A 13,045-nucleotide genomic window follows, 5' to 3' on the forward strand; every position below is an offset into this window, starting at 1 on the left:
AAGGGAGATATAGGCTGGATATTAGGAAAAAGTTTTTCACTGAAAGAGTGATAAAGTACTGGAATAGCTTGCCTGGGGAGGTGGTGGAGTCACCATCCCTAGAAGTGTTTAAAAAAAGGCTGGATGAGGCACTTGGTGTCATGGTCTAGTTGAGGTATTAGAGACGGGTTGGACTCGATGATCTTGAAGGTCTCTTCCAACCTAAAAAATTCAGTGAATCTGTGATTTCATGCTTTATTTTTACATAGATAATCAAATGTTACATGTGCATCAGCAGGGTTCAAGATAGTTGCCAGAAGAAAATAAAACAATGCACTCAAAGGACTAATGAAGTCAGAGTAATTACACAGTGTTCTAGCATGGCTGAACATGAAGAACAAATTGTGTTTCCATTAGTGTCGAAAGAACTACCACCTTTCTCAAAAGTGCAGGTACCATCATTGCTACTCAAAATCAATAGCACCAATTTAAGACAAGTATTGGAATTATTAAATGGTCATTTCACAAATGCGTTGGTGTATCTGTCGCTATATTAAGTCTATGGCAGTGTTGGTGTACAATAAACACTGAGATAATAGCTAGAAAGTAATGAAAAGAGCTTAGGAAAGAATATATATTTGAGACATTTTAAAAACGAGAGTTTCTCCACTAGGTCAGTCCATTCCCAGCTCTTTTTTTTTTTTTTACTTCCCTTGCCTATCGAGTTACCATTCCAATTTTTGGTCCAGCTTTCTCTATTGCTTCATCTACCTCTCCCAGTCTTTCATGCTGTAGCTGTTCTATTTTGTATTAGAAAAATGTGTGTATTTGCACTGCAGCTGGACAGTCCAAATCTAATTCTAAAACTTAGTCAGCATTTCTGGGATACAAGTATCTAAGGCAACATCAACTCCCTAGATCACTTTTCCTTATCTATTTTTCCTCTTTATCAGACACCATCCATTCACATTCATGTGTGTAACCTGGCTGCTCCTCAGCTCTCTTCCAGGGAACCAACTAGTTCCCTCTGAAATGAGACCTGGATGTAGAGGCACAAAAATTTTACTCAGCAGCCATTTGCTACAGCCACACAATAGCTACACTAATGTCTGTAGCTATTCCTATAAAAATATTTAGCACCCATTGTAGCATCCAATGGGCATTAGACAGAAATCTGAAATGTGTCACAGAGGCTGAACCAAAAAGCATTTCTTAAATAGAAATTAATCCAGAAAGTCTCTGAAATTCCCTGGTTACATCTCAGATCACTGAATTTTCCTGGTTACATCACAAGCTATCCTGAAACAGAGAGGTACCATTAACCCGAACTCAAAAAATTGTAATTATGACTCTTGCATCTAAAAAACTGAATATGGCAATACTACCAGCTTTTTTGGAGAGCAGCATATCAGTTGGGATATTGGATGTTATTAAGTCTTGTAGTGCGAGAAGGTTTAAACTTCTACTCCTTTTCCCCAGCAGTGTCCTACATTCACAAAATTTTCTAAGCAGGTGTCAATCCAGTTCTTCAACCCAAACTGGAGTACTTCCCAAAAAGCAAGCAACAAAACACACTCTGCAGATGAATATTTTGTTCATTCATAAAACTCATTCATAAAACATGTCTTTGCTCCCTTGAACAATTGCGTATTTTCCATATTACAATGTCTTTCATCAAAATGTAAAAAAAAAAAAAAATCCTTCAAGGAAAGATCAGAACTTCTGGCAAAGACTTCTGCCCTCCCAGCTGAGCATGTTAATTTATCTGAAGAAACTGATAAATGGGAGGAAAAAAAAAAAAAAAAAAAAAAAAAAAGGCACGCTTGAAAACACGGTAAATCTGGTAGAGGTGCTGGGGCCTGAGAGCCTGTACCCATCTGTGGGACAAACTTACCCTCACTTTGTTTTGGATATATATTTTCAGATTCTTTTCTGTGTCTAAAGCCTAGGAGATGACCTCTCCCCCTTCAAGTCCCATGACCCATTTGTAACTCAAAAAGCACTGTGGATCACATCAGACCTCTAGAGAATTTTCCTACTAAGAAAATTTAGATAATTTTATTCTTTTTTTACATATATATGTATTGCATGCTTCCAGTGATGAGCACACAACACAAAACATCTCAGATGTAGGGAGCTCAGACAGTTGCTGTTGGATACTTGAGCCTACTGTGACCTTATACCAACTCTGAAGTAATACATCATAGCTTAGGTCACCATGAGGACAGTCCCTTATGTGGGGCAAACTAGGAGAACACGCTACAATGCCTCCTCAACTGGTCATGTGTTACATTTATCTGGTAACAGGATTACTTATCATCAGATTGTATATATTTATTCAGCAGTAACTGCTCAGAAAAACAAATACCAGAGTTGCATGAAAAAGGAGATTAAAGTAGCTTTAATTGCTAGCTCATAATAAATAAATCTCTTCAAAAGATAGCCTGTTCCTTTTTAATAACCTGACAACATCTGCTCCACATGCAGCTGCTCTACTGGGAGGGCAGGTCGTTCCTGAGATATTATTGAGGGGCCCTAAAACAGCTAGGTGAGTACATCCCTACAGCAAGTTTAGAGTATAGTTACTGCACTAATTTCAGAGACACCAATATTTTAGATATTGCAGATAATGAACTCACTCTAAGCCAAAAAAGGCATCAAGTACTGAAAATAAATGTCCCATCTCACAGTAATGAGCTTTGCAAAGAAAAGTGCTAACGGCAACAGCTTTTAAATTAATAGCAAGTTTTGGTTAAAATGGTTTTTCTAATAAGTTTGAAAATCCCTTTCTCTAAAAGAATTTTTCAACAACATTTTGAAGAAATGCGTTCCTTCATCTTGAGTGATGAATGTGTAAATGCCAAATCAATGTTAAAAGGTTTTCAAGCTTACTATTTGGTACAAAGCATCTATCCCCAGCCCCTTTCTTACTCAGTCTGCCAGGAAGCTGTGTGGGAAGCCTTCCGTATTTTTCTGGATCGGATTCCTGATACCTCTGAATATCAGAACTGGGTTACTGCCTGCCAGAGGGAAACCTTTTGCATATTCGACATTGGCAAAAACTTCAGCAATTCCCAAGAGCACCTGGAAATAATTCAACGGGTAAGGATTACTCACATTTGTTTAGAAACTTGGAGAGACTTCCAAGTCCCTCCCCACCTGCTTATTTAAGGGCAAAATATTGTTCAGGAAAAAGAGGGGGCATGTCTTAGAAGGAAAATGTTAAAGCATAGTAAACAAAAGAGCTAAGAGGCTTAATGATTGGATACACCCACTAGTAAAATGTTGTTTTTCTTAATCTTTTTGCAGCGAGTGAAACATAGAACCTTCCAGGAAAGGTAAGTAGCACAAGTAGAACCTTGCCACTTGATGTTACTGCCTTCTTTGAAAAGATACATGTAGATGTCTGTGGATGTGAGCAGATACTCAGATAGCCCTGTGGCGTATTTGGTGTGTGCTGTGAGAGGTGTGTACACTGGATATATCACAGAGCACAGTAATTGGATCACAAATAATGGATGTGGCCAAATGCCTGGTCATTTCAAGACACCACTGAATGCTTTCTCAGACTAATGTGAGAATGAAACCCTGACAGAGACATAGCTTTGCATTAGGCTGTTGTTGATTTGAAGTGTGAAAAAGTTGCTATAATTCTCAAGAGGAAAGTCGCCTTAATAAAATTTAGCTGAGGGGCTACATTAAACAATAACACGAAAACTCTAGGCCTTCACTTTAGATCTCTCCTGTATTTTTTGACATCATGACCATGTTAATTAATGTGATACTTTATTCTGTAAACTCTTTGGAAAAAGTATGCTTCTGGCAATGCTCAGAAGTTGGAGAAGGGCAGGATTAAAGCTACCATACTGAACTTTTGTTCTGTGTATATATATACACTATAGTGCAGCCAGACAAACCATTGTCCACAACTTCTGACTGATGTATTTTTTTTTCCTTCAAGTTTTCTCTGATTTTCAAGATATTTTCAGGCAAATAATCTTTTTCCATTCATAGAGTTAATACTGTCTCATGATCAGAGGTCTTAATGTATCTTAATTCATTCTGACATGGGAGATCTGACTTATCTTTAGTAACGTAGGGCCTAATTGAACTCCCCTGGAAATCCAAAGGGAGGCCTTTTCATTCATCCTTGTGCAAGCAGCAGCAGCAAGGCATTAAGAGAAGTGAGTGATCACAGAGTTCTTAGGTTCTTTGTGACCAGTACTGTTTTCCCTAGACACAGAACAGAAAGCGAAGAAAATTCCATTAAATTGCTTGCACTTTAGCTGGAAATACAGACAGCAATGATTATGCATGGTTGGACTTCATCTTTACTACTGTGTGGCTTAGAAAATATTTTATATCTTCTGTAGATGTCATGTAGAGACTCAGTCTCCAAGTATAGATACAACACGTAACTGGCTAACATTGTAAAAGCATTACAAATAATACTTCAGTTCTCACTGTGCAAGATACCCAGAGGATGTGGTAAATCAATCATCATGCATTCATGTTCTTTATTTATGTTATTAAATATCTAGGTTGTTCCTGTATAGAAATGCAGGTCAGACACCTTTTCTGTCTATGCTACAAGCTTTGTGCTGTCTCAGTTAACACCACACTACAAATCTGCAGTGCCCTTACCTCTTTCATTGATACCAGTTTTCACAAACACTCCATCTGTATGCACTGCAGAAAATTTGAGGAATTATACTTTCCTCCCCAATTTCAGGAGAGAAAAATCTCAACATATCCCTTAGAGGATTCTTATCTAAGAACCTGCATTTTCCTAAAAGCTACAAATTTTTAACTATTTGGGTTTAAGGCTATAGAATATTTTCTATTCCAAGTAAAAAAATCTTTAATATATTTATTTTTAAATGTACTTAGAGATAGATACTATTGCTGTTTTTCAAGCAAGCTAATAATAGTTATTAAAAATGTATTCATCACCACATGAAAACAAAACAGAAAATAATTATCAACAAAACCAAACCAAATCCTGTGATGCATCCTACCCACCATATTCTTACTCGAGTTTTTAGCTGTCCTCCTTGGGGACCATGATAGGCATTATCCATTGACTATTACATCCAGAAGAAAACACTAGCATTTCTACATCTCAGAATAATCTGCATTCAGGAATCTGAATTATCTGAATTACTATAAGTATTTGGAAGCACCCTTTTGGTATTATAACACAGGCTGACAACTGAAAAATAATCCCACCCACTTTTTCTCACACCACACCATGTGAAACACACCTGGAACCTGAAATGCCCATTGGCTCTAAAAATAGAAGAATCCAAAAGCTATTTCTCTACCTTGATAGGATGAGAAATAGCAAGGAAGACAAAGACTGATTTAGGTGATGTACAAGAAGCCTTGTTTCCATTTTAGACAGTGGTCAACCAACCCTTCATTGACTTCCAAGAGTTTAAAAAAACAAAACAAAAACAAAAAAACACCACAACACACACACACACACACACACACACAAAAAAAAAAAAAAAAAAAAAAAAAAAAAAAAAAAAAAAAAAAAAGCAAAACCAAAACAGACTTAGTGCACTGATTTAATCTCTGTGATCCCATCCCTCTGGTGGCATTGACAAAATTTGTCACAAAACTTCATGAGCAGAATCCTGACAGGGTTGGTAGTCCTTATGCTGCTCCACTGCCTGTTTAATCAAGTGACAAAATATTATATTAGAGGTAACTCCTCTCATTTAAACTACATTTAATATAGGGATCATTTCTATATGTTTTTGGTGTCTTACACTTCTGTCATTGCTGGTACAATATGCAGATAATTAAATCACTCATTTCTATTTGCTTGATAGGAAAGATGAAATATCAGCAGAGAAAATAGGAGGCAAAAAGGTGGAAGACATTCCCTCCATTTCTACAGGTAAAATCAAATCTGCTTGTTTTGTGTCTGCCTGTTAAATAAAATTGCTAAGGCAAATGATTCTAAGGTCTTAGAAGGCTATAATTTATTGAATGTTGTAGAAGCACGACAGGTTCAGTGGAATGAAAATGTTTTAGCAAAATAATCTGTGAAAAGACTTTTATTATCTCTTTAGAACATATTTGCTACTCAAATGTTGCATTCAAAGTCTGTCTTCAAATATATATGTTTACCTAGTTTCAAACTTAGATAATATAGGGTTATTTTTTCTTCAGTTATAAAATACCATTTAGAATGTCAGCTGCTGCATTTTGTTAACTGAAATAAGCAAGCAAGGCAGATAAAGGTGGACAAGCAAGAAAAGTCAGAGTGATGCCAAGACAGTAAATTGATCAGATTATTACAATTAGGCCTACCAACCCTGTTGTGCACTACAATTCTTTAAAATAATAGCAATTCATGCAGTGATAAAAATCTGTAGATATGATCATTTTGGTTCAAGGAGAAACCATCCTGAACATATATTCTTATGAAATATAACAGAATCTTATTGGTAAGGACTTCTAGCATGGTAACTTTGCCTCCAGGTGGAAAACTCTGTCAGTGTCTCTGGGTACTTTATATTGAGCCCTAAAGAGAAGTAGCTGTCATAGGCACTAACATCTCACTTGGCAAAATTAAGCTTAGACACTTGGGGATACACAATGTGGCATGACAGGAAATGACCAAATATTATTAACTCACGCAATATTATTAACTCCCTGATGCACAGTCAGTGCCATTTTTGCCTTCAGTCAGACACATGCCGCACCACTGATGTCTGACCTGGATGAAAGGTTGTCTATTGTATAAAACACAGCCGTTTTACCCACACCCTAAGTCATGGCCACCTTCCACTGGCACAGGCTTGTGCTCCAGCACATCCTCCTGAGGGAAAGCTGCTCCTGTGAGCTGACACCTGACCCCCACACAAAGGGGGAGACTTTTGATGTGCAATCCGTTCTTTCCTGACTTTTCTTTCCTTTTCCTCCGCAGGCTCTCCTGGCACACCACTCTCTCCATACGCACCCAATGGCACATTGCTCAACGAAATTTTCAATGACACAAAGACTCCTGCAAAGGTAAGCATAGCCTGTGCTCCTACCCACTTTTTCACTCACCTTTTCCTTTTGAGCTAACAAGAAATAGGGAGAAACCTTATAAACAGAGCTTAAAAACAAGCGGTCCCTTCTGTTTCAGCTAGCAAGACTGAAGGGGTTTATTAGCATCTGTTATATACTGGAGTATAGCATGACGCTTTCTGAGGATATAATAGAAAGTACAAAAGCATGGCAGCCAGTTTTAGGCAGTTTTCATTTTTTAAGGAGGGGACTGTTGCCTATTTTGCACCATTTTGTAAAATCTCTCTTCATTAAACAATGCCAAAAAAGCATACCTGCTGGGCTTTCCACCACCCAGGAGATAGGACTGGGCCTTCCTTGCCTTTTTCTGACCAGCCAGTGGTCCGAGGGTTCCCCACTGCTGTGTTCTCAGAGCAGCCATGCAGCAGGGCACTGGGGACTGCCCCTCTGCACACTAACAGCACCCGCTGTAAGAGAGACCTCTGAGAGAGGGGAGGGGTGCTGGGAGGGGCTCTGGTTTTCCCTCTCCTGGCTGCTGTGGTCTCAGCACAGAGGTGTGGCCTCACAGTGCAGGGAAAAGCTGCACATGCTGTCAGGAAACAACATACAAAATTAGACAACTTTTAATAGCAGCAAAGTCAACTCCATAAGAAAGGTATATCATGAGTAAGGATAATTCCATTTTATTATCAGAAAAAAAAAACAAATGCAAACCTCTGAACATGAAACAGCTATGTGACTTTATGATGATGGAACTAGGACTTGGTAACAGTCTCTGTGCAAGAAAGGTTTGATTCTCTTTGCCTTCATTTATGTATATCAAAGGCAACTCTCAAGTTACTTCTCAAGTAATAGAAACTTGTTTGCAAAGGCAGGAGAATTAAGCCAAAAGATATACCTAGGAACTTTCACCTTCTGTGGAATATAGCTCAGAATGTTATTTTAGGAATGGGCTTAAACAGGAATATTTCTACCTATTAAATACTGAATTGTGGAGGGGGGGAAAAAATCATGTAGTTTTATTTCTTCCCTTTTTGTCCTTGCCTTTTCCAGGAGCTGGGAACAAATGCAGTCCCTGAGTTGCCTGTGGAGCAAATGGTGGAATTCAGTGTCACTCTCACTGATCAGGAGTACACAGCTGAACTTAGTGACCCCAACTCCCCGGAGTACCAACAACTAGCTGCCAAATTTCAGCTACAGGTAGGGACGCTTAGTGAATGCAAAAATGTTGACTTTGTACATTGGCTGAGGTTCATATGATGAAATTACCTTCACCACAAAATAGGATTAGAATCTACTGCCCTCACTTTAAACAGGCCAATCCTGTTTCCTCAAGACCTTCACAATTCCTTCATGTGTGGTATCAGCTTATCTCCTCATTTAAGCCATCTATTCAGCCACCAGCCTAACAAGCCAACATCTTTGACATCAATAGAAGCCTCAGATAACTGATGAACAGAATAATTTTAGGAATATTGTTCAGACTTAATCAGGAATTCATGGACAGCACTTTGTCATAATTTAAATTCTACAATAAACCTAATGAGAAATGTAATATAAACATTAAAACTAATTAGCTACTGTTGCCTGAACTGTTCTTCAAAGGACAAACACTCATTGTGCATTACCATAGTTTATGTAAGAATTGGAACACCTGTGGTATTTTCATACAATTAATAATATTAACTAAATGCTCAGCATTCAGTTTAACTGATAGCAGTTAATGACTTGAGGTTCCCAAAAGGTTTTCTGAGTAAAATTAACTAAAACCTCTCATCAGTTTCATGAGCATTTCTTAGTGGAAGTTATTTCACTTTCCTGGTTCAGTTCCAGATATGTGTAGAAAAATGGTGAAGGCTGCATTGGCAGAGCAGGCAAAACATGGTTTCTCTGCAGATTTTCAGGATTACCCTCAGACAGAAGTGCCTGCAGACATTGTTTACTATACATATTATGCATCTTCTATTCAAAACCACGTAATTGTACTATTGTTAACATTAGAATTAAAAATTTATTGCCATCCTGTTTGTACAAGATGGTTAAAACTGTTTATTTTCTAAATGATTTGTAAAATAATCTAAACTCATCTGCAGTTGCTTAATATTTCTAAATAATTAACAATTTACAGGTGACTTGAATCACAAAATTACTCATGAACCAAAACTGTTGAAAATGAGAACCATTTGATTCATGTTGTTTTACTTGCTGTGTTATGAAATAAATTATCACTTGTTTGCATAATTACATTACTAAGAAAAGCAATCTTTTGTGCTTCTTTTTGCCTATTAACAGGTAATACAACAAGTATATGCAAAGCAAATATTGTGTTTAAGCTGATACCCAAAAGAGTGCACTTGAGACTGTTTCCTAAAGCTCATTCTAAAATATGAAAACATATTGCCTAGGTAGGTAGTCAACTTGTGACTGCCTTTTAGTCTTTTATGCTGAACTTTTTTTTTTTTTTTTTTTTTTTTTTTTTAATGGTTTTCTATAGATGAAAAAAATATTTGAGAAACTTCCAGGATTCAAAGAAATCCGCGTGTTAGGATTCAAGTAAGTAAAAAAATGGGGCTCTCTTTTTTGTTGTCTCCTAGCCAGCTCCTCTCAATAGCAGCCTGTTCTCATCTTCCTTTTTTTCCTCAAAAAGGAAGAGACCTGTAGAACAGTGGAGCACGTATTGCTGTAAACAGAAAGCAATTTTATGGGAATATCATAGGGATGATATGATAGGAAGTGCAAACATATCCCAAGTGAGACTATGAGGTTTTGAATTACTTAGTAAAAGTAGCTTTGATTCCCTGAAGCTTGAAGGATACAAAAAATTCTTTGAATTGTTTGTTAACAACCTTGTATTAAGGACTTTTTTAAATGACAAGAGAGTCGTAATAAAGTAACATGATTATTTAGATGACAAATTTTTGTTGCCCTGCATGAGTCAGTGAAGGTGCCTTGGCAAGAGAGGGTTGCAGGAGGATACATGTTCACACATATAAAACTTTTGCAGTAGTTTTTTCTCAGGCCTTTCAAACAATTTAAAAAGTTTCACTTTTTCAGTAAATTTGTGTTTTGTCTTGCCATTTCTTTTAGGTTTCCCTTCCTTGTGTGTTTACTCCTAACACGACCTCTTGTGTACTTTTTCAATATAGAATCTATAGGGAAGAGGGAGGACATTGCATAAAGAATCAAATGAAAAACAAGTAACTAATAGTAAGAAACTGCAAAAGAGAAAAAAGGCCAGGGAAAAAAAAAAGACAAATTTTTGTGGTCTTCTAGCACAGCATCAGGAACATTCAGTACTCCTAGAAATATTTAATACATGTTGAAGAAAACTCATATTGCGATACAATTTTAGACAAGAACATCCTTCTTTCTAGCATTTCTCTCTGCAAAAATTGCTGGGGAAAAGGAGAGAGAAGAGGAAAATAATCTGAAAATTATTTCCTTATATTTTTGTATTGAAATTAATAGAACAAAATGCTGTCTACTGCAGTACAAGAAGAAAAAGTCTGTAGTAGCATCTTGAAGTTACAACTTGCAATACCTGATCTCTTTTAGTTGTGGCTAGGAAGTCTGGGATCCATTTTGGTTTCATATCTTCAGTGTGGAAAAAATTGGATTGATTCCCACTATTCAGTAATTTAGTCAGCTTTGGGAGTTACAGATCAGCAAAGATGGGTGTTGCTGTCCATTCTCCCTTGGCCATAGTACTACATATTTCAGCAGCATTTCCCACAAGGCAATGAAGAAAGACAACATCATAGATTTTCTGGAGAACTCACCAGGGAAAGTAACTGGACATTATATGTAGAAGGTCAACACAGACATGTCTTCCAGGGGAAATTAATGGTTCAAATTTCCCCTGTGACTACAGTCTGTGTAGGCATCATGTGTGGTAACTCATGGAAAGTACTGCCACCAGTGCCCCTTGCCACCACAGAAATTATTGATGATGGGGCTCAAACTTCAACATTTGATGATGGAAATAGGAAAGCTGATATTTCAAACTGCCATGGTCAACTAACATTCCTCTTTCCCCACATAAACCATGGTGATTCCCAGTGTTTGGAAGGGGAAAAGTGAACTGATGGAGAGTAGACTGTCATTTTCACACAGAGATAAAAATTATAGATGACACATAGAAGATAAGATAAATTGTCAAAAGATGGTTGTGATGTGTGTGACTGAACGATTTACCGCTATACATGAATCTTTGTTTTTCTTTCTTTTGTGATCCTTTCTCACGCTCTTTATTCTGCAATGAAATGAAGACAGAAGAAGGAGAAAGATGGGTAATCTTTCTGTAATTCTTGATTAATAGTTTTATAGGCTAATTATAATAATTATGATTATTAATAATTTTACTACGTACATAAATAAATCAGTAAATGTCTTTATCTTGATGTGAAAAAGTGAACTGTTTGTGTTCTTCCTAAGTACAAAATCTGTGATATAAAGTGTCAGGGACAGCTTAAACTTTAATCTGAATATTTAATGTAAACAAATTTTGTCAGGCTGTCTCTGAAGGAAAGAAAATGTTTGACTAAGAAAATTCGCATTTATATGACTAAAGATTTATATCAGCCATATACTGAAGTGAAAAAATAAGTAGGGAAATAAAGTGAAAAATAAGTAGGGAAACTTTATATTCAAATTTTCATTTCTGATCTTCTGTTTCCTAGCTGTATTTCCATGTACAAAATATTTCCAATAAGTGTGTAGAATTGGATTTGTTATCTCCATTATCAAGCCAGATAGAATAGCAAAGAGACAAGTTACTAGCCTGATAAAATGCAGGGAAATTTTCACTGGTAATACAAACAGCTACAGAGTCTACTCTTGTTGCTGCTTAAAAGTGTTACTGGGGAATAATTTGTCTAGCTGTTTCCCAGAATTTCTCTTTTGCTCATGTTTTAAAAGGAAGAATTATCAAATGTGTTTCCTAAATTCTTGCAATGTCATATAAATGCAAATGCATAGCACATGCTATATAAAGTGCAATTCTTCTCTCTATAGTTATTTGACATTGTAAAAAGAAGTAACATATTGAAATAGAGATGTTTACAATGTTCTCATTATTTTTCATTTAATTAGGTGAATTTAACATGTATGAAAAATGATGTATTAAAAATGGTGATTATTTGAGAGTTCTGCTAAACATGAAAATCTACTGAGTAGCCGTACACACCCATTTGGACTTGGAGAAGATAACTCCCATTGTGAAAAAGTGATTTGCTTGCCACATTAGCTTGAAAAGGAGCAAAAAATTCTCTCAGTTGTGATAAGACTTTTGCTTATCTGCAGTTTTATGAACTATCTAATCCCTTTTCATAGGTTCCTGAATAATTAATGTGTGATTATGGCTTCTAATAACCCCAGCATGCATTTATAGCTGTTTGAATCAGTAGTCAGGGACTTCAGACTACATTACCAGTTCTAGAGATTTCTGAGAAGTCAGATTAAATCAGATTATGTTAGATTTTTGCAATTTTCTTCAAAGTGGGAATTTTTATTACAAGTTATGCATAGAAAAAAAAAATAGGTTAGGTGAAGGAAAAATAGTTTGAAGGTGACAGTCTCACTAGAAAGAGTAAATTTGCATTACTCTTACAGAAGATAATATGTGATGGTTGCACATTTGTTTGTTTGTGTGTAAAACAATTTCTCAGCCAGGGACTGATTTTGCTGCTCTGGGCATTTTCACCTTTCCCCCTTGCAGATCAAGCAGCACAGTAGCACGATACGTGGTGAACTTTGAGAGAGATGCCTCAGAAACCAAAGGCATAGCAGATGACATCTCAACTATTGGCTCTAATAAGGTTGAAAGCGAAAAAATACCAATTTCTCCAGTTGAAGAGAGGGAAATATCAGTGACTAAACTGACAGTAACAGACCTTCAGCAGCTGGTTGCCACTGCACTCCATGAAGACCAGTCCCTGCCAGTGGACCTCGGAACACTTCAGTTTACTGATGGTCAGTATATGATTTATGCAAAGCTAGAAAACTACTTTTGGAGAGATGTGTTAAAAAGGGGAGAAAA

The 13,045-nt window shown here is 36.7% G+C and overlaps 1 protein-coding gene and 1 long non-coding RNA gene across 2 annotated transcripts in view; one reads left to right on the forward strand and one right to left on the reverse strand.

The window, feature by feature from the left end:
• Window positions 1-7,456, reverse strand: part of LOC120750680 (uncharacterized) — a 31,367-nt gene extending 23,911 nt beyond the window's left edge. The window contains exon 1 of the long non-coding RNA XR_005700100.2: window positions 7,323-7,456. This is a non-coding gene — a long non-coding RNA (uncharacterized LOC120750680). The remainder of the gene's footprint in view (window positions 1-7,322) is intronic.
• Window positions 1-13,045, forward strand: part of IMPG1 (interphotoreceptor matrix proteoglycan 1) — a 53,944-nt gene that overhangs the window by 14,120 nt on the left and 26,779 nt on the right. The window contains exons 3-10 of the mRNA XM_040059602.1: window positions 2,915-3,081; window positions 3,289-3,317; window positions 5,820-5,887; window positions 6,923-7,008; window positions 8,062-8,208; window positions 9,503-9,561; window positions 11,277-11,297; window positions 12,725-12,978. Of these exons, the coding sequence (XP_039915536.1) occupies window positions 2,915-3,081; window positions 3,289-3,317; window positions 5,820-5,887; window positions 6,923-7,008; window positions 8,062-8,208; window positions 9,503-9,561; window positions 11,277-11,297; window positions 12,725-12,978 (831 nt within the window). The remainder of the gene's footprint in view (window positions 1-2,914; window positions 3,082-3,288; window positions 3,318-5,819; window positions 5,888-6,922; window positions 7,009-8,061; window positions 8,209-9,502; window positions 9,562-11,276; window positions 11,298-12,724; window positions 12,979-13,045) is intronic.

This window comes from Hirundo rustica, chromosome 3 (assembly GCF_015227805.2).
Source record: "Hirundo rustica isolate bHirRus1 chromosome 3, bHirRus1.pri.v3, whole genome shotgun sequence".
Lineage (NCBI taxonomy): Eukaryota > Metazoa > Chordata > Aves > Passeriformes > Hirundinidae > Hirundo > Hirundo rustica.